The sequence below is a fragment of the Lycium barbarum genome, chromosome 11 (assembly GCF_019175385.1).
Source record: "Lycium barbarum isolate Lr01 chromosome 11, ASM1917538v2, whole genome shotgun sequence".
Lineage (NCBI taxonomy): Eukaryota > Viridiplantae > Streptophyta > Magnoliopsida > Solanales > Solanaceae > Lycium > Lycium barbarum.
Genome location: NC_083347.1, coordinates 33,067,980 through 33,090,203, shown reverse-complemented (window position 1 = coordinate 33,090,203; position 22,224 = coordinate 33,067,980). Strand labels below are relative to the sequence as shown.

At 36.0% G+C, this 22,224-nt stretch overlaps 1 protein-coding gene and 1 pseudogene across 8 annotated transcripts; both read left to right on the top strand.

The window, feature by feature from the left end:
- Positions 1-1,777: 1,777 nt before the first annotated feature.
- Positions 1,778-15,792, top strand: LOC132618324 (pentatricopeptide repeat-containing protein At5g50390, chloroplastic). 8 transcript variants are annotated; one of them, XM_060333394.1, is made up of 9 exons: positions 1,778-4,534; positions 5,744-5,928; positions 5,999-6,074; positions 7,221-7,476; positions 8,029-8,136; positions 11,255-12,046; positions 12,178-12,254; positions 14,715-14,872; positions 15,120-15,792. In XM_060333394.1, the coding sequence occupies exon 1, from the start codon at positions 2,407-2,409 to the stop codon at positions 4,498-4,500; it is 2,094 nt and encodes a 697-aa protein (XP_060189377.1). In that variant the 5' UTR covers positions 1,778-2,406; the 3' UTR covers positions 4,501-4,534; positions 5,744-5,928; positions 5,999-6,074; positions 7,221-7,476; positions 8,029-8,136; positions 11,255-12,046; positions 12,178-12,254; positions 14,715-14,872; positions 15,120-15,792. The 8 variants fall into 8 exon arrangements, with proteins under 8 accessions (XP_060189377.1, XP_060189378.1, XP_060189375.1 ...); XM_060333395.1 differs by lacking the exon at positions 12,178-12,254 and adding an exon at positions 12,704-12,768 and having other exon boundaries at positions 5,744-6,074; positions 11,255-11,410; positions 11,972-12,046; XM_060333392.1 differs by lacking the exon at positions 12,178-12,254 and adding exons at positions 12,704-12,768; positions 13,152-13,216 and having other exon boundaries at positions 5,744-6,074.
- LOC132619692 (uncharacterized) lies at positions 6,821-14,878 on the top strand (annotated as a pseudogene).
- Positions 15,793-22,224: the final 6,432 nt, after the last annotated feature.

The following is a 22,224-nucleotide window of genomic DNA, read 5'->3' as shown; positions in this document are numbered from 1 at the left end:
TATTTCAAAAAATAATTTATTCTAGCATATAGTATAACAAATCAGTAGCCGTTGAAGTATACTGTTGTGGTATACTATGATACCCACATGGTATATATCATATACTGACAAGATATCATACGAGATTGACGGTTCATTCCTTCAAGAAAAACACTCAGTCCTCTATGATACTAACCTGGTATATATCATATACCGACAGAGTACCACAGAGGACTGATTCATCCCTTCAAGAAAAACACAACTCAATCATCTATGATACCCATATAGTATATATCATATACTGACGGGGTATCATAGGAGATTGATTCATTCATCCAAAAGAAACGACTTAGTCCACTATAATACCCACATGGTATATCATACACTGACAGGGTATCGTAGAGGACTGACAGTTTATCCCTTCAAGAAAAACACCCAGTCCTCTATGATACCAACCTGATATATATCATATAGTGATATGGTATCATATATGATAGATTCATTCCAACACTACTCAGTCCTTTATGATGCCCACATGATATATATCATATACTAACAGGGTATCGTTTATGAAGGATTCATTCCTTCAATAAAAATACTCATCAGTCCTCTATGATACCCCCATGGTATATATCATATACTGACGGGGTATCATAGAGACTAATTCATTCCTTATCAAACAAAAAAATATTTTTCAATCCTATATGATACTCACGTGGCATATATCGTATACTGATAGTGTATCATAGAGACTAGTTCATTTCTTAAACACTAAAAAAAACACTTCTCAGTCCTCTATGATACCCCATTGTATACATATCATAGACTAACAGAGTATCAGAAAGGACTGATCCATTCCTTCAAAAAAAAAAAAAAAACTCCTTAACCTCTAATGATACCCACGTGGTGTGTATATAAATGCAGAGGCGAATCCAAGAATTTAAGAGTATGAGTTCACCATCAGGGGCGGAAAGGTGTTCGCCCGAACCCCCTCGATAATTACACATTATATATATATGGTAATATTTTTATTTTTTATGCACATATAAATTTTGAATCCCATAAGCCAAAGACTAGAAGTTGGCTCGGTGGTTTAGGAGGTTCAAAATTTACGTTGAGGTTCCAAGTTTAAATCTCAAGCACTACTTTTTTATTTGCATTAGAAGAAGGGAAATGAAGAAATAAATGAAATAGAACGTGCAACAAAAGGTCAGCAGGGATTCGATCCCTCAACCTTGAGCACTTGAGCTTGACGTCTAACTAGTGCTTTATTCAGTTTAGTTTGACCATGTGTTCATTCAGTTAATATTAGACATATTTATAAGAATTATACACACAATCTACTGAGTTTAGTCCGGTAACCATGTGTTCACGTGACCCATATATATATATATACTGACATGATATATAAAGCACAGATTCATTCCTTTAAAAGAAAAAAAAAAGATTATAAAAAATACAAAAAATAAAGTTTAAACTTAAAGTTGGATATTTCAATTTTTATATCATTTTTAGCAAGTTAAATTTTATAATTTTTTTTCAATAAAAAGTAGAGCATATTCTAGATAGGAGTATAAGTTTTGTTTTCATATGCGAAAGAGAAAAAATTATAAAAATATATTTTCTATTAATTTAAATTTTAATAAATAAGCTAGAGACTTTAGTATTCTTGTTGTAGTCTAATTATTTTATTTTCCTACAAATTTTATTAATCTAAAAATAATTAGTTAATATTTTTATTTTGTATTTTTATCTTTAAGAAGGAAAAAGATCAAAATAGAAAAAGGGACAAAACAAGAAGAAGATAACCTAATAAAAAAAAAAAGAAATTAAGAGAGAACAAAACAAAATAAAAAAAAAACAAAGCCAACTAAGAGAAAAAGGGATAAAAGAGAACAAAATCTAAAGAATAGGAACGGAAAGGAGAAATGCAGACACGTAATTCAATTCAAAAGAACTGAAGCCCTAATTGGAAGGACTCAAATTGTTTCTGCCGTCTGGGTAGTAGTATAATTAATTGTCATGGGGGCGAATTTGGGTAAATATTTTGCTTTTGATGGGTATTTTGTATTGTTTTCCCAAAAATCTTCTCTACCAACTATCAACTGCCCAACGTCCAAAAATAAAAACAAATAAACCAAGCTGCGGATTTTCCAAAGCTGCAAACAACACTTCCCCCTTTTGACATACCAATTTTACCTTCTCAAACACTTAATAAGGTTTCTGTTTCTTTCCAACATTCTCGGAGTTGGTTGTGGAAATCACCAAATTCACCCATTTCACTTTTATACACACTAAACTAACAGAGAGCTGGATGGTTGATTGATGCAATTTCTCCAAATCTAATTCAAGAATTGGAGGTAACTGTAACTTTTAACTCATTTCTTGAAACACCTTTTATCCTTTTGGTGCTCAATAATCCTGAAAATGGACATATCATTGCCTCTGGATCAGCTACGAAACAGCTATAAATATGCAGCTTTCTTGACAGACCCAGAAGAAAGACTTTTCCTTTCTGGTCATTGCTTTTTATTCACCAAGAAAAGGTACAAAAATGCCTTCTTTAAGATCAAAAGTTCCATTTCTGAACATGGGTTTATAAAACCAAGACCCATGATGAGACCTTTAAAGAAGGAGGAAAATATAAGTGAAGAACCCATTTTGGAAGTTACTCAAATTGGGGATCCAAGTTCAGGGATTAGTGCTCAAATAGAGAAGTTAGTTTTTCATAAGAGGTATCTCGAGGCGCTTGATTTTTTCGAGTTGTTAGAATGTGAAGGTGAATGTCAGTTAGATAGTAGTACTTATGATGCTTTGATAACTGCGTGTATCGGGTTAAGGTCGATTAGAGGGGTTAAACGGGTGCATAATCATATGGTTAGTTCTGGATTGGTGTTAGATCAGTATTTATGGAATAGGGTGTTGTCGATGCACGTGAAATGTAAGATGATGTTAGATGCACGTGTGGTTTTTGATGACATGCCTGAAAGGAACTCGGTTTCTTGGAATACAATGATTGGAGGGCTAGTGGATTTGGGGGATTTTGTAGAGGCGTTTAGGTTGTTTTTCATGATGTGGGAAGAGAATTCTGCTGCTGATTCTCGGATATTTGCGACGATGATTCGAGCATCGTCTGGATTGGAAGTTATTTCTTTGGGGCAGCAATTGCATTGTTGTGCTTTGAAAATGGGGGAAGGCGATAATCGTTTTATTTCATGTGGTTTAATTGATATGTACAGCAAGTGCGGTAGCATTGAGGACGCGCAGTTTGTTTTTGATAAGATGCCAGAGAAGACCACAGTAGGGTGGAATACGATTATTGCCGGGTACGCTCTCCATGGGCATAGTGAGGAGGCTTTACGTATGTATTATGAGATGAGAAATGCTGGTGTCAAGATGGATCACTTCACATTTTCAATCATTATCAGAGTTTGCACGAGATTAGCTTCACTAGAGCATGCTAAACAAGCTCATGCTGGGCTAGTTCGACATGGATTTGGATTAGATATAGTTGCCAACACAGCACTAGTGGATTTCTATATCAAATGGGGAAGGATAGAAGATGCTCGTAATGTTTTCGAGGGGATGCCCCAAAAGAATGTTATTTCTTGGAATGCCTTAATTGGTGGATATGGTAATCATGGCCGAGGGATTGAGGCTGTCGAACTATTTGAGCGAATGGTTCGCGAAGGAATGATGCCCAATCATGTTACTTTTTTGGCTGTTTTATCTGCATGTCGCTATTCAGGTTTATCAGATTATGGGTGGGAAATATTTGAATCAATGCATAGAGAATACAAGGTGAAGCCTAGAGCAATGCACTATGCATGTATGATTGAATTGTTGGGTAGAGAAGGGCTTTTAGATGAAGCTTTTGCATTAATCAGAGATGCTCCTTTTAGGCCTACTATAAATATGTGGGCGGCCTTACTGACAGCCTGTAGAGTCCACAAGAATTTTGAGCTGGGGAAATTTGCAGCTGAGAAACTTTACGGGATGGAACCAGAAAAACTCAGCAATTACGTGATGCTTTTGAATATCTATAACAGCTCAGACAAGCAAGATGAAGCTGCTGCAGTCGTTCAAACATTGAAGAGAAAAGGACTCAGAATAAAGCCTGCATGCACATGGATAGAAATAAAGAAGCAGCCACATGTTTTCCTGTCCGGAGATAAGTGCCATGGGCAGACCAAAGAGATATATCAAAAAGTGGATGAGCTTATGCTGGAGATCTCTAAGTATGGTTATATTATGGGGCGAAAAACCTTACTACCCGACGTAGATGAACAGGAACAAAATTTGCCACATTATCACAGTGAAAAGTTGGCAATATCTTTTGGGCTCATAAGTACATCCAGTTCAACCTCACTGCAACTTGTTCAGAGCCATAGGATTTGTGACGATTGCCACAATGCAATTAAGTTGATAGCCATGATTACTAAACGAGAAATTGTTGTTAGGGATGCCAGCAGATTTCATCGATTCAAGAATGGCACTTGTTCTTGTGGTGACTACTGGTGATTGAGTTCTAACCTACATGTGAAGCCATACTTTTGTATGTAATCCAATTATTTTACTGATTATTCTTTGTTATTATGAGAATTTTAAAATAATATGGATATACCTTGCTGTTGTCAATGGAGGTCATTACAATTTTTTGTCATATGATCTTTCCTGAAGACTTGCTTATTCTACTCGTGATTTTTATCTTAGCCAAATTGGTTCCATCAACAAGCCAAGAAACTAAGCGCATATATGTAATCTCTGCATCATTATCAGCATGATGCAAGTTTCCTTTTCTCCTGAAGAAAATTTGGATGTCCACAGTCAAACTTCAATTTTTCATCTGAATTACTGTTTTTCTCTTCTCAATTTCCTTTTGGTGCTAGGGATTTAAAAACGTTTGTGGTGCAATGTTCATAAGTTATTTCAATGTGAACAAGGACTAAGTTGTGGTCCCTTAATGAACCCCATATGAGTTTTGACTAGCTAATATTATTAAATATGCTACTTATAAAAAGAAGAGCAAATATTGCAATTTCTTATCTTTTTTATCCAACAATATTTTTGTTAAATTTGTTCTTATGAAGTATTTTATCCTCTGAGATTTCCTTCTGTCAAAAGATATTACTAAGATAATGAAATTGATTCATATTATTGCACTTGAGTTAGATAATGTCTTTAATGTAATAGTTTGAAATAGAAGAAGTACAATAGTTTGTTCAAGAGATTTGATCTCATGCTTAAAATGATACTAGTTCATTTTTCATAGTAGTTTAGCTTCCCGGCAAAGAGAGTTCGCCACTTGAGAATGAGTTAAGATAGTTGGGTTCATTAAAAAATGTAGGTGAAGTGAATAGTAGTTATATTTAAAACAGAGTTCAAATCAGGTACATCATATCTCCTACTTTTACCGATAAAATAGAGCTTCTCTGGTGCTAGAGATCTGTATAGGAGGATATCTATGATTTTGCAAGGACTTGTGGAAGTGAAACTCATTAAGCATCTTTGTTGTAGTTCAAGACTATAGGAACTCATGGTTCCTTTTCTGATAAACTTTTACGGTATTCACCGTCTTTTAGACCTGATAAGCTGTTGCTTCATGTAAGCACAGTGAGGGTGAACATGAGACTGATCAAGTGGCATCAGAAACTTAGGAAGCTCCAAGGCGTATTGGCAGAAAAGCTAAACTTTTTTACTTGAAAGCATTGGACAAAAATTAACACATTGATATGTTTCTTTCCTTTTTCCCTTTCTTTGACAGCTTGATCTGTTGTCTCTTATCCATGGATCTGTGTGACTGACATGATTGATTGCAAGAGGCACTACGTTAGCTCTGGATTATGCTAGTTATTCATATATCTTATGTTGCTGCATCATTTGCTTTGGAAAATACTCGTCTTGTTCGTTTTAGATGGAAGAGCTAAGCAACAGACCCTGGTGGGGCAGGTGGGCGGTTGATACCTGTTGGAATAACCATTTGCTGAGTATGCTTTTCAGATCAATTTTCCTGTCTCAGGGAAACGCTTATTTGGTGGTCCTATCAGTTTCATCCATCTTTTTGCCTCAGAGAGCCATGTTAACTGCTAATTGAGGTAATTAAGTTTCTTCTAGTCATCTTCCTCGTACATTATCAAAATCATTAATCCCCAAATATGTAGATTACACGAGAAATTGATATGGGACACCTCAAAGAGTTGTTTCTCTTGGCTACTGTTAGGCTTTAAAATAAATAAGAACGACAATTAGTGCTTGTGCAAATGGTCGCTGCAACTCAGGAAGGCTCTCTTTCTTAAGCATTGCAAGCTATGGATAGAATTATCTGCTTCCCTCTTCTGTTTATATTATTCCATTTCCTTTCCTTATTGTGAGATGGTAGGATATTCCGTGCAGTGGCGGAGCTAGCTTGGAGAAGTTAAAACAAATTTTTGGCTTAAAACTGGTTTTTTCGTTATACTGTCCAAATAGGGTCAGAACAAGTTTTTTGGTTATATATAAGCTGTTGAAATCTTGACTCCTCTTGACATGAGAAAAATTCTAGTAAAGTGATAAAGAGGGTTCAAAAATTGCTTTAGGTCATGTGTTCAAATCCCAGGTGTAATGTTTTTAAATCCCCTTGTATTAGATGCCTTCTTTACATTCTTTCCTCCTGAAGAAGAAGTAATTCTTTCACTGCAAAATTGGTTATTGATGGTGCTTGTGAGAGAGTGCTCTTTGAAATCTCTGTGGTGATTCATGGGAGAATATGCTTTTTGAATAGACAGACTGTTTGTAGGGTGCTATATTTCCTATCTTAGAATTTGAATCACTATACATGTGTGGAGTTTGCAATTAAAGAACTATGCAGAACAATTTTTTCTGGGTGCCATCTCTAGACCTTAGTAACAGGTCTATTCACAATCTGATCAACAAGGTCAGGTCTTTCCTTCTTTTCCAAGAATAGTAAGATTCTTTGAGATAATGTAAAACTATGGCTGCCTTTATGGATGTTGTGGTCTTTTCCTTAACCTTCTAATCTTCCCCTGTTCATGCTGCTTCTTTTTCTTAGGCATTTAATCCTGATGAGATGCCATCTCTTTCTTACTTAAATCTGCATGGAAATCCATTGGACCAGAATTCTCTTAGCGATCTATTGCAGCTTCTTAAAGGATTCAGCTGCTTGCATTCTCTGGAGGTTCCTCTTTTAACTGCTGCTGCTTTAGTGTGAGCACATAATGGTGTTTATATAATCTATGAAACAGGTGGATATTCCAGGGCCTTTAGGAGAAACCGCTGCTGAAATTGTTGAAGCCCTGCCCAATCTTTCTCTACTAAATGGAGTAAACACGTCCAAAATATTGGAGTCCGGGAAGTCTCGGGTCAATTCAATGTTGCAACCACGTCTTCCTGAATGGGCAGCTGGAGAACCTCTAGCAGATTGTGTCATAAATGCTATGTGGCTGTACTTAATGACATATAGAATTGCTGATGAGGAAAGATTGATGAAACCTCTGTATGGTATGCGAGCTTGAAATTTACCATTACATTTGATCATATCCAAAGTTGCTATCTCCATGTGATGTCCTGCTTCCATTAGACAACTGCTCTAAGCAACATGAATAGTTCAGTTTTTTAGCCATTCTCGACATCTAGAAACTTTGCATTTCTAGCTTTTCTCTTGTTTGGTTCTGAAAATTGCATCTGCAGACTCGACAGAACCTAGAAAAAGAAGCACATTTTTCTGTGAGTTGAAGTCACTGGGATTCTAGTTGTGAAAACTTACACACTTGTAATTTTAGCAATTGGGAATTAAAAATGTCTTTGAGTACAGAAGCTCCCATAACTTGGTATATCTAGTTCTATTAACTTCTTGTTTTGTCAAATTTTTAACTTGGCTCCTTGACTAAGTTGGTGAGAGTTGCTATTGCAACTAAGAAGTCTTTCAACTTGGTTGTGCCAAAGTTGCTGGACTATCATGATACTATCCTTTTGTGATTGTGAGCAATGTTTTCTAAACTCATGCTTATATACGTATTATCCTCTTGTCAACATATTTGTTTGTGTTCATAGGTATTTAATGGATAAACTTGGTTCAGCTTTGCGCCATATTGACAAGCCAAACTTTAGAGTATCTCCTTTGCTCTACATGCCGGAGGGGAACTTGGCATCAGCTGTGAGGTTCTCTTCTTAAACCATCTGCTTTCTTGCTTACGTACTGGGATCTTCTTCTTCTGTGAACTGTTTTTTTGTATATATTCATTCTAAAAAAATTTACATTTTGTATATATTGGAGTACACAGAAAATACTTTGCGTAGCTGATTACTTGGAATTTGTAGCTTGGAATGCCTGTCTCTGAAGTACTCTGATTGTATACCTCTTGTCCCAGGCTTCAGGGGTTTCCCTTTTTGTGAATAAATCTCTAAAGGTACCTTTCCAAAAAAAAAAATACTAAAAAGTATATGTCCTTCTACTGTTCAAGTGTCTCAATTGTTTATTTGAAAACTATTGTTTCCCATGATTTGGTAATAAATGAATTTTTGGAAAAAGTACTTAAATCACCTTGTGTCTTGCTTACATATTGGGATTTTGTGAACCTTTTTTTGGGGTACCAAGAGATATCACTTGTATGGATGATTGGTTGGAACTAGTAGATAGTAATCCCGGTCTTTAAGGTACTCATTGTAGTACACAGGCTTTTCCTTTTGGTGAATATATTTCTTACATGACTATCCAAAATAATAGGGGGAAAGAGAGAAAGAAGCTAATTTCTACTCGGTTCAAGTATCTGTTAATTATTTGAACCACTGTTTCTAATCAATAAAAAATGTTGGTAATAATTTTTGTTAGGTTTGAAACAGTAAATAACGAATCACTTATTTTTCCTTTGTATTCCAATTAAAGTAGGTGGATCTTAGAAAAATGTTTGTTGCTAAGTAACTCTCCTTGGGAAAAGCTTAGCGAGTGAAATGAAATCCACTGTGTAGAACAAGTGTATCCTACTCAATGGAATATTGTTCCTTCTCATAGTCTCTTCTATGGCCTAAGGATGAAGGTCTTTGTTCAATGGAAAGGCTGATGAAGAAATTAAAACAGAGAAAGAAATGATAGATGTTTTTAAGATCACTGTAAGTATTGCTGTTTACTCTGTTTGCTCCTTTTTGAAGGTTTCCAGCATGTCCTTAATGCTGAGGAATACAATATTTACCAGTTCAAAATAAAAAAAAATAAAAAAAGAAGTTAAAACAGAGTTTGCTACGCCCTTCTTCTGCTTCTCCGATGAAATTATTATGCATTTAAACTTTTAACTCTGTGAACTGCCATATATTTCTGAAACTTTACTAATTTTATTGATGATTTAGTTATTCAATTCTTTGGCCGATTGATGATATTCGAGAAGGTGACGAGTGCACTCGTGATTACCTATTTGGTATTGGGGAAGAGAAGCAACGATCTGCTCGCCTAACTGCTTGGTTCCATACACCAAGAAACTATTTGGGAAAATGCATAAAAACACCCTCAAACTTGTCCCGAATTACCAGTAACACACCTATACTTTACGGGGGACCTATAACCCCCCTGGACTATTTTGAATTGGAATATATAAACCCTTAAGTGATGATGTGGCACAGCAAGTGTGCTCACTCTCGTGTAGGCGTGTGAGACAAAAAAATAAGTCAAAGTTTGTCTAAGATATACAAGTGTCATTTCTTAATTGGATACTATAATAACTCTCTCTTTCTCTCCCTCTTAACCCTTTCCCCTCTTTTTTACCTCTGCAAAACAGCCATGGCAGGCAAATTATCACCCACCAGCCCCTCCAGCCATCTCTTTCTTCTCTTCCTTTCATTTTTCATCCACAATATTCTTTTCTCATGAACCTCCGTTATCTTCCCCTAAAATCACACAACACCACCAAAAGAAACAAAAGACAATCCTTCAATTTCTTCACTTAGCCGGAAAAAAGTTCCGGCCACTTGATCGATCATTTATCAACACCTAATATATTAATAGTGTAATGTAAACTGTTACCTTCTCAAAAAAAAAAAAAAAAATAGTGTAATGTAAAGTACAATCAAATGGATAGCTTGCTTGTAGATTTCACTTGTCATGAAACTTTATTCTAATTAGTCCCACCCAGTTATCACCCAAATCGAACAATGACACGTGAAAAGGGAAAATCAAGATGAATAATATTTTTGCAGCTTTACGAATCATAATCAATTGACATCTCAGTAGTAACTCTTTATTTTATAGTTTAACTTTTTTTCTTTTCTATGAAAAAATGGGGTTTGTTGATAAAAAAATTCAAGAAATGCAATACTATAAAAGGAAGTGATTCAAGAAGGAAAGGGAACGAGCAAGTAAAAACACAAAAATGGAGAAAAAAGAATATTTTAGGGGAGGCATTCAATGTCAGCAACGAAGCTTTGGAAACAAGAATATTGACATACATCAACGAAAAAGCTTATGTAATTAGCAGCATGTTTAAAGAGATCAATTTGTGATTATTTTTTCTTTTCCCTGTCGAGGAAAAAATAAAATAGGGCTATGGCAGTTTGACAGTTGTCTTACGGTGGGATTGGAAGAGAGGGCGGAATAAGAAGAATGCAAATAAAGAAAGAAAAAAGGATAAAGAAGTACTGGAAAATAAGACGCGTTTATACACTGCAACATAAAGATCTGGGTGTGACATTTTAATGATGTCAATATTCTAGTTTAAAATGATTCAGGGGGGTTATAGGACCTCCGTAAAGTATAGGTGTGTTACTAATAATTCGGAACAAGTTCGAGGGTGTTTTTATGCATTTTCCCAAACTATTTTATCAAAGTACGTATTTACTTTTTTTAGTTCAGTTCTTATTAACTGAATAGATGCTCAAGGAGAAATTTGGTTTACCATATTTCTTCAGGAATATGAAAAATACAAGAACAAGTTGCAATCGATCAAAATTGCTAGCCCAATACAGTGGTCATCAATTACAAGTAGTCTGTCTCGTGGTGATGGAAGTGCTTTATGTGTGTACTCTGACATACCTCAAGTGGAAGAATATCGGACTCGTCCTGAGATTTTTATCAGTATGTCTATTTTGATGCCACTAAAATTTCCTTTTTATTAGATTGTTGACTATTTCTCTGTAGTTATCACTGTCTGGTCTTGGTCTTTGATGTTCCGTGCACTCAAATTGCTTACAGTCAAGAAAATATGTACTGGTTCTTTGAGTGCAATTTATGAACATTTTATTGGCTAAAGACTACTTGTAAAATACCTTGAACATTACTGGTGTTTTTTTGTAGCAACTGAGCCCAAAGATGCCGACATTATATGGACAAGCATGCAGATAGATGAAGAGACAAAGAAGGCAACAGGAATAAATGATGAACAGTGTATAAATCAATTTCCATGAGGCTTGCCTGGTTATGAAACATCATTTAGTGGAAACTATTCAGAAGGTCATCATGGATATCATGTTTTTTATATTTAGTGGTTGAGCACTTGTTCTTTATGCAGAATGCTGATGCTAAAATTAGTCCACTTAACGGGCTCATGGATTGGTCGAATGGCTTCAGCCTACTTATAATCTTGAGACACAAATAAGTCAACTTATTGGAGATTTTCACCTACGTGAAAGGGAAAAACTAGACAATTTGTGGATCTTGAAGCCATGGAACATGGCAAGAACTATTAATACAACAATAACTAGCAATTTATCTGCTATTATTCGTCTCATGGAACCCTAAAATCCATCAGAAGTACATTGAGCATCCTGCTCTATTTCAAGGGAGAAAATTTGATCTCCGCTATATTGTCTTGGTTCGCAGTATGAATCCCCTGGAGATCTTCCTTGCAGATTTTTCTGGGCATGTATATTCATGGTGTAGGTGTTCTCTTGGGTGGTCGAGAAGTTGAAACGAGAACTGTTTTCACTAAGATACTTTCCGTTATGTATAATAAAATGATATCCAAAATTGTTTTCTCGTCTCTGGCTGGTTTTATTTCCATTTTTCTTTCAGGTTAGATTGGCAAACAATAAATACACTTTGGAGAAACATAGCTTTGATCAATATGAGACTCATTTCACTGTTATGGTAAGCACTGACGTATCTCCCTATTTGTTGATTTTGCAGCTCCGTTATTATTTGAGTATTTTATTTGATGTAATTGCATGATTTCATTCCTTGACTCGGTTCATGACATTTAGCGTAATATTCTCCTGTAGAACTACAGAGGCAGGTTGAACCATATGAATACACCAGATTTTGTAAAAGAATTTGAGAAAGAACATGGGGGTGAGAGGTGTTTCTTTCAATATCAATACTTTGATTTCCTCCTGTCCTATTGTGGATTTAGCAGGATATGGTGATTTAGGAGTCCGGAACCAAAATGCCCCCCAAAAAAACCATGTGGAACCAAAATACCCCAACAAAAAAAAAGTGACAAAAGTACCTTTAGCGCAGTAATTTACTGCGCTAAAGCAGTTCACGGAGACGGAGCCGTTAACTGCTTTAGCGCAGTATTTTACTGCGTTATAGAAGCAGTTAAAAAAAAATAAAAATTCTATAACGCAGTAAAATACTGCGTTATAGAAACAGTACCAAAAATAAATAAATATTGGCCAACTTTATTTTTTGCAACACTTAGTGTTTTTTTTCATACTTTGACCAATGATTAGTCGTGTGTCAAGACTCCGAAATGTCAATATTTTATATAGAACCTGATATTTTTTTCTGCGTACAATAATGTAGGCTCAATACATCAAGGATACGTAAACGTTCGGATCGTCATTTTAGGGGTTGAAAAGGTGCCCGAAGTAAGTTTTATTTGTAAACTTTAGGTTTAAGTGTTCTATATACATAGACGTCCATTTTTGTTTGAAGACTTGTTGTCATTAGCTTAAGGTTTTTTATTTTTAGGGTTTAGATTTATTGAAAATAAAGCCGTTGCCAAAAGGTTTTTAACTGCTTTAGCGCAGTAAAATACTGCACTAATGTTTTTTTTTGTTTGTTTGTTTGTATAGCGCAGTAAAATAGCGAGCACTAAAAAAAAAGTTTGAATTTGGCAAACTTTTTTTTTTTTTTTGCAACACTTATGTGTTTTTGCATACTTTGACCAACGATTAGTCGTGTGTCAAGACTCCGAATCGTCAATATTTTATATAGAACCTGATATTTTTTTCTGCGTACAATAATGTAGGCATAATACATCAAGGATACGTATACGTTCGGATCGTCATTTTAGGGGTTGAAAAGGTGCCCGAAGTAAGTTTTGTTTGAAAAAACTTAGTGTTTGACTATAAGGTTATTTTAGTCAACTTTATATGTCGAGAAAATTAGTTAGCTTTATTTTCAAAAATTGAAACCGCAGAAGTGAAATTAACATTCACAGCTACATTACCCCGGGATTTTTACGTTGAAATCTATTGCGTATCATCATCTTATAAGTAAATAAAACTGAAAATTTCATGCCAATTTGGGGGAAAATTGAAATTGAATGGGATAAAAGGTGTTTTTTTAAAAATCGGCTTGGCCAAACCACCTTGCGGCAATTTGTCCGCATAGATCTCAAAAAAAAAAAAAAACGCAAGTTCAAAAAAAAAAAAACGCGTAAAACGGACGTCCGAACACAAAGTTATGACCATCTAAAGTTTGACCACTTTACAACTAGTTTTTCTCCCTATATTTTTTAGAATTATATTTATATTCAAAATAAAGTTATGTCTTGATTAAAAAATAACACGCTTAAATCAAAACCTTAAAAAATAAAACACTTAAACCTTAAACAAAACTTACTTCGGGTACCTTTTCAACCCCGAAAACGACGATCCGAACGTTTACGTATCCTTGATGTATTGAGTCTACATTATAGTACGTAGAAAAAAATATCAAGTTCTATATAAAATATTGACGTTTCGGAGTCTTGACACACGACTAATCGTTGGACAAAGTATGAAAAAAACACTAAGTGCTGCAAAGAAAAGATTTATTAAAATAAGATGTTGCGATCTTTTTATGGAAAAAACACTAAGTGTTCCTTAAGTGTGTTACTTTTTAATGCGTAACTTTATTTCGAATATGTTCCAAAAAAAAAAGATCTCGTAAATCGGACGTCCGAGCGCAAAAAACTGCGTACATTCAAAATAAAGTTACGTTTTAAAAAATAACACACTTAAATCTAAACCCTAAAAATAAAAAACTTTAAGCTAATGACAACAAGTCTTCAAACAAAAATGGACGTCTATGTATATAGAACACTTGAACCTAAAGTTTACAAACAAAACTTACTTCAGGCACCTTTTCAACCCCTAAAATGACGATCCGAACGTTTATGTATCCTTGATGTATTGAGCCTAAATTATTGTACGCAGAAAAAAATATCAGGTTCTATATAAAATATTGACGTTTCGGAGTCTTGACACACGACTAATCATTGGTCAAAGTATGGAAAAAAACACTAAGTGTTGCAAAAAATAAAGTTGGCCAATTTTTTTTTTTTTTTTGGTACTGTTTCTATAACGCAGTATTTTACTGCATTATAGATTTTTTTTTAACTGCTTCTATAACGCAGTAAAATACTGCACTAAAGCAGTTAATGGCTCCGTCTCCGTGAACTGCTTTAGCGCAGTAAATTACTGCGGTAAAGGTACTTTTGTCACTTTTTTTTTTGTTGGGGTATTTTGGTTCCACATGGTTTTTTTTGGGGCATTTTGGTTCCGGACTCGTGATTTAGTTACTAATCTCACTCTCGTCTTTGTTGTAGTTAACTGGCTGGATATCCATTCAAGGATTAGAAGTATGCTTAAATTGCCTTTTGCAGCAGCAGCTGCTGTGCATCCAGAAATGCATCATAGCGAATCTAGGGCAATTTATGGGGTTGATGTCATGCTTGATTGCCATTTTCAGCCTAAATTATTGGAGGTATGACAGCTATACTGTCTCCATTATAGCACTTTCAGTGTTTAGTAGTTTCTGAAAGATGACTGCTCAAAGCATGACCTTATTACTGGTCATCTTGCTTTTGTCGATATTGTTATGGATTTTGTTGCTTGCTATTTTCCTGTGTCATTGTCATCTTATTGAGACAGGAAATGCACCCTCTCCCTCGTTAAGCTCAATTTGCAATGATGAACTCTAAAACCAGATGGATAATTTTTTTTGGATGCAGAGCCCTGACTGTACTAGGGCAGTCAAATACGATACTGAAGCTGTCGTTGGTGGAGGAGAAACTGTTAAGATTTCTACCACTATATCTTTGGCTGTCTCTTCCTAAATGAAACTAATCATGTTTCCCAATTGTGAGTGAAACCCAGGCATGTAGAGCTCTTTACTGTTATTTGGATGCCAGTGTAGAACTCTTGAGTTAAACAAGTGTATCAAGAGAATAATACAAGCAAAAAGTCGTTTGTACACCATGTAATCTATGGAAAAGTAGGTCTGAGTTTGGATTTTAGAGCTTTTAGTTTATCACACCACCAAAGAGTTATGCAGAACTGCCTCACCGACCCTTCCCTCTTCCACAACTCTTTCGGAGTCAGAGATGCATCATATCTCCATGGTCTATTAGAGTTATTTTGCTCTGTTATTTAGGGTCTTGGAAGACTCTCCAGCGTCGTCTTCACATTGCTATGTTCGCTTTTTATATCATCTTTGTTGGGGTTGAGAGGGTTGGAGCATGGAGCACAACAACCTTCCCAGATGACAAGTGAGTATCTTTGTCGAAACTATCATTCTCTTCGGAAGATCTGAAAGAACAAATAATTGGCTAGTCTATTGAGAAGTAACAAGTTGCTAACCTAGCGGCTATGTTGGTTGAACTTATTCATGCGTTTGGTTTTTCAGTGTGGTGACTTTTTTCTGCAATTCCAAGTTTGATATCCTTTCGAGCTCCAAAGAACGTTCCATCTTTTCCGACAATAATACTATATGCATTAGTTTAGGGAAATGATAATAATAAGTAACTATTTAGCTACATGGTAATAATGATAAAACACTACCTTAGCTGCTCGATTGCTTCATTCCCCTAGAGTTGCTCTAAGCCTCTCATTGTCCTCTACATACTGTTACAGAACACCCAAAACAAAAGGTAAAAAGGAAATATCATCCGACCTTTCGGTGTAAAAGAAGCTTAGCAAGGCTATGGAAAGCCAAATACTAAAACAAGACGGATAATGGAGTTAGAATAACATTTAGTAATAACTGTAAACTACTTCCTTACATGGAAAAAAAATTAAAAAAAAACAGAGGAAGTCGATTTGCATAATATACAAAACTACAAGAATTTACTTGCCGATTTGGAAAAATAATCTCTACTTAGACATGAACTTCAAAATGTTTCTCTGACGAAAGCAAAAAGTCTTGATCATAATAGATGAGTCATGCTATAAATCAGTGTAGGTTTGGAATAACTCTCGCTGTTTCACTCGAATCAGACTTGCCTTGTAGGACTCATGGAATGTGTTATGATCTCAATCACACAAAACAGAAATTAACGAACTAAATGGAAATTGCGCCCATTTTTGGGACGATTTTCTATATATTGATAAAACTGAATTGTGATTACAACTAACTAAGCTAATTAAGAAAATGGAAGATAGATTGAGCTCCATTTGAGAAGAAGAAGAATAATTTGGGAAATAGAAGTGAAACCTGATTTTCATTAATATCCGTTCCACAATAGTTTCAGGTGTATTTATGTTGAAGTGTCAATGACACGTGCCTCTCATGTGACCACTCATTAAAGTGGGTTCATGACAGAATGGACCACCTAGATGGCTAATAAAAATGGGGCACAGCCACAAGCGAGAGCGGAAGCAAATACCCTCCTAAGATCAGAAAAAATGCAACACGGTATAACTCATTGGTGACTGATGCCTTCCAAATTTGGATTGTTGATGCCTTCCAAATTTGGATTGTTCTTTTAGGCTGTTAATGCCTACATCTTAGCCAAATACTTGACCTTATTTTACAAGGTTAACCAAATACTTTGACTTTTCTTTTGATACATCATCGTTCATTCTTAATGGCAAAGAGGTAACCGTTGCACCAAAAGAGACAAACGAGCAGCACGAAGTTGCAACTTATGTATAAAGGCAACCCCATCCCTGAATACGCCAAATATTTTGCACTTAAACTAAGCAAAACGTTTATTTTCCAAAAGAGTTTCAAACACCTGATTGTTTGTACTGTGGATGCGCTGCATCTCAGCACCCTTCTCTTCTACTAGAGATCGAGCAAGCCTAAGCTCAGATTGCAGTTGATTCATCTGAAGCAGAAATGTTTTAGCAGATAAGAGCAAAAAGTAAAAGGATAACAAATGCTGAATAAACTTCTAGTTGGAAAGAAAGAAATATCAGAGACGAATAAATGACATTTGTCCTTAAAAACAGTCCCTCCACAGATACCGAAACAGAATTGGGAGAAACAACAGATGAAACATATGGACTCAAAAGCAATGGTCACACCTCATGTAAAGAACTCCGCGAGAATATTTTTCATTAATGTGAGATTATAATTCCATAAAAGGCATGAGTTGTATGCAGTGGACTCCTACTTAGAACAGATCCAAGATAAAGCTTATTCTCAAGAGTTTGAAATAAGATGCCACAACATAGAGCACCTGGATGGACTCCCATTTAGAAAACACCCAAGTTAAGCTTATCCTCAAGAGTCAAGACCTTGAAATAAGAAATGCCATGTGCATCTAGACACATATAACTTCATTAATTTTCTTAACTTTCAGCACGTTCTCTCAAACTCAAGTTGGTAAAATAACTCGAGTTTCCAAATTAACACCAAAATATCAAGTTGAGTAAGCTGGCTAGACTTTAATCTCCTCCTCACAGCCATGAGACTAACTGGATAATGATGGTACTATGTCCGTGAGGAAAGATTTTTTTAATAGCGACTCGGTTGTTCGGAGGAGGGACATTTTTTTTTTTTTGGAGGGACTCAATACTCAAACTTTGATGCCATAAAGAAAGAAAAGAGAAGAAGGTTTTTTCTAGAATAGTAACCGAAAGTTCAATATCTAGAGAAGAGTCTAAATATCCGGACTCTGATCCATGAGCAGAAAATAAGAGAAGACATCTCCAAATCAGTTAAATTCAATATTCAATGGAGTGATTCAATACTCAAACGAAGAAAAAGAAGAGAAGAAGATTTGTCTGGAACAGTGAATCAGTGACCAGAAATGTAATGTTTAGAAGAGGAATTCAATAACGAAAAGTCGAAAACTAAAAAATAACAAGCTTTCAGGAAAGGTGACAACAGATTCATGCAGAGGAGGGACTCAATACGAGACTGTGATGCCATGAGGAAAAATAAGAGATGGATAAGTTTTGGAATGTTTTAGTTGAAAAGTATCTGGAAAAGAATGACTGCTCTAATGGTTGGAGGATGATCACCAAAAATTATGGTGCTATTAGAACAATTGTCGAAAATAAGAGTGGTGCCACCAGAATAATCACTAGAAAGAGGCAAGAATATTATTCTTTTAAAAACTCTGAGCTAGTAGATGATGTAAACTCACACCGTAGATAGAAGTTGCTTGAGGCTCCATCTAGATTGTAGCAGCATTTTTACCATGTGGAAAAAGGGAATATACAACATATTCAATGGTATTCTATAAAATATTTTATAATATTCGCCTTACATAGCTTCTTCAAGACGTGTGATTACTAGACATATGTAAATATATTATTCTTGACTTTCAACAATAATAAAAATGCAAAACATGCTCATGACTAGTATTTGCGGAAATTGGACGTGATTGTACAAGTTCAATTTTTTACCCAGAAAGCTATACGAACAAGTTAGTCCTTATCTTAAAACAATTGCTTCACATGTTAGTTCTGCACAGGATAAAAGTATTTCCATCTCTACAGGCACTTAATTTTTGTAAGAAAAGAGATAGGTCGAAAGACCACAAGGCATCGAAAATACCTCAGCTGAAAGTGTGCGCAATTCTTAGTCTCGAGCTGCCAGTAAATGGGCCAGATCATCCTGCAGCGTCAAGCAACTGATTATTTTCACCATTTTCATTGTCCAAACTCTAATAACAATTGATTACCATACAAAGATGGTTGATTTGTTGGGATTTTAAGCTCAAGCTTTAAAGATAAGTTGGTGTGAATGAGAAATGGAGGAAAAATTGAAAATTTGAGCAAAGTTTCTTTTAGAAGAGCACTTTGTACCACATTGGTAGTGGAAAGGGAGAGTTGTGTGTTTATATATCAAAGCACATCCTTTAGCTCATAAAGGGTTAAGAAGAGGACCTCCCCTCGCGCCATCATCATCGCTCGGCTTCAGATTCAGTCTAATGATCTGAAAAAGAAAAAAAAAACAGTAACTCTTTTGTATATATATTTACTCTTTTTTGAGATTAAAGTCCTTGTGACTTTCTACTCATACTGTTACTCGATTTGAAGATATAAAAACTTCATCGAGATAATTTAGTCATTTGTTGTCACACCCCAACCTTGGAGAGGTGTGATTGGCACCCGACACCTTACTGGGGCCGAGCGAATCAAACTGTAACTCGCATCATCTATGTTTCGAATGGCAAAATAAGGCCAAAGAGGCCAATTATGAATATGATATCATGCATAAATATATGTACAATAGGCCCACGATGCCAACATAGCAACTAACAAGTCATGACTAAGCTATATACAGGAAACTGTCTGCAAAGCCTCTACGAACACGACCAAAGTACATAAGTCGGGACAGGGTCCCTGACATACCCATAACACACAAATACATATACAAACCCATACTCAGTAATGCCCCAGGAAGAAGTGGAGCTCACCAATCAAATCTGGTACCTGGAGACAGCCTACTGTGGAGGGTCCTCGTCTCGTCTATCTATACCTGCGGGCATGAACGCAGCATCCCCAAACAAAAGGACGTCAGTACGAATAATGTACCGAGTATGTAAGGCGGGAAATGTAACATAATAAACATATACTGCAAAGAAGAAGGATAAGAATCAACCTGGCACTTCTAACTTACCAATGAGAATCTAGTATGCATATCTCTCTATACCCTCATATATTTAACTACATCTATGTACAATACTGTGTTTCTAACTTACTTATCATCTTGGTGCTAACTGCCCAACTGATCAGTGGTAACTGCCCGACCGGCCGTAGCACAGTGGTAAAACTGCCCAACCAGCCGTAGCATGGCGGTAAATACATATCTACCCAACCGGCCGTAGCTCGTTGGTAATAACTGCCCAACCAGCCATAGCATGGTGGTAAATACATATTTGCCCAACCGGCCGTAGCTCGGTGGTAGTAACTGCCCAACCAGCCGTAACATGGTGGTAAATACATCTCTGCCTAACCGGCCATAGCTCGGTGGTAATAACTGCCCAACTAGCTACAAACCAACGGTAAATATGAATGCATGTGATGCGGAACGTGCAACCCAATCCAAATATCCCCTATAGGTACCCTTTATATACTTCTAGTTCTCATTCTTTACCTATTAGCTTCTAAGCTCTTCTCATGGACATCACTTATCCGGTAATGCCTACATGATCACATAAGACTTATACGCATATTTCTAAGCCCTTAGGACTTCTTCCCGATTAACTAAACCTTAAACAAATCATAAGATAGATCATAAACCTCTCTTCTAGCATTAAATACCTCATTAGGGATCTTCTACTAGCTCACTATTCATGTCCTACAAAACATTCCTTAAGAACACATTTCTAAATTCATCGGAGTGACTTAAGGTCGGTAAACCTCCAATTTCCATTATGGAGCTAACATCATTGGCATATTTCACCTTGAAGGAACAATAATTATAAGGTGAGATCAACATCAATAACATCGTAAGAACATCAACAATGTAAGCTTCAAGCATTTATATGAGAGGAATCATTATGGACATCATTTGTAAAAGTTCATAACAATAGGATCATGGCTTAAGAAATAAAGGGATAGCCTTAACATACCTTGTCGTCTCCCTAACTACTTAATGCTTATCCTCCCGAACTTGCAAATCTACATTCAAGATGATTCACACCAAGGTTAAGTCGTTGAAACGCTTATAAGATCAAACTACTTTAATTGGTAAGCTAACAAAAATCAGACAACATTTCCCCTATATCATCTACTTCCTCCAATTTCCAAAACAACTCCCAAACATCAATAACACATCAACAACAACATAATCAAGATATTACATGACAAACATATACAAATTCATTCGAAACTTCCTTCAAAAATCAGTCCATAGCCAATAACATCAACATATCAAACTACGACCTTTATGCCACGTTTTCCTTTACTTTAAACCATTAAAATCCTCCAAAAATAACTTAATATCAAAGTCAAGATGAAGAACATACCTTATACTTGAATAACTTCAACTCACACAACTTGTTTCACAACCAAACTCACCAGAACATCATGTAGAAGCAAGAACAATCACTTTCCACGGATTAGATTAGCGTAATCTTGTTGAATTCTTGATCTAATGGGCTATAAGTGTTTAGGGGGATGTGTTAGGAGGTTTCTAGGACTCATGAGGGTGTATAATGATGAAAATGTGGGGTTGATGGGGGTATTTATACCCCTGGAAAGTCGGTTCCACCGACTCCAAAATTGGCCTTCATGTTCGCAAGCCTTGGCTCGCGTTCGCGAAGAGCCTCTGCCAGCCCATTTTCAAACGCCCATAACTTTCTACTCCGATGTCATTTTTTTGCACGGATTGCCCTTCGTTTGGGGTGGTCTTTAAATTTTGCCCCTCAAATTTGTGGTCTTTAAATTTTGCCCTTCATAGTTGTGGTCTTTAAATTTTGCCCTTTGCTTGGAAAGATGAGCGAATACATGAAGTTCTGGGTTCGAACCCCCGCTCAGGCATAAAATAAAAAAATAATTTCGCAAGGCAGGACTGGGGGAGTGTATGCCGGATCCAGCATACAATCTTTAAGAAAAAGTTAAAGTTATGCCGGATCCGGCATAACTAAAAGTCTGCCCCTCAAGGCAAAGTCTGCCCCCTCCGGCAGACTTTTAGTTAAACATAACTAAAAGTCTGCCGTAGGGGGCATACAAAATTTAAACTTTGCCTTATAAGGCAAACTTTTTTTTTTGGTTGAAAGTCTATTTTATTCCATCCAAAAAACTTGTACAACACAAAGTTGAAGCTGACCTTCAACTGTACATGGTAAAATTCCTACTCACTAACTTGTATAAGTCAAACTAGGAGCAACTATTACATTAAAAAAACAACAGCCAGTTTCAATCAACTACACTTAG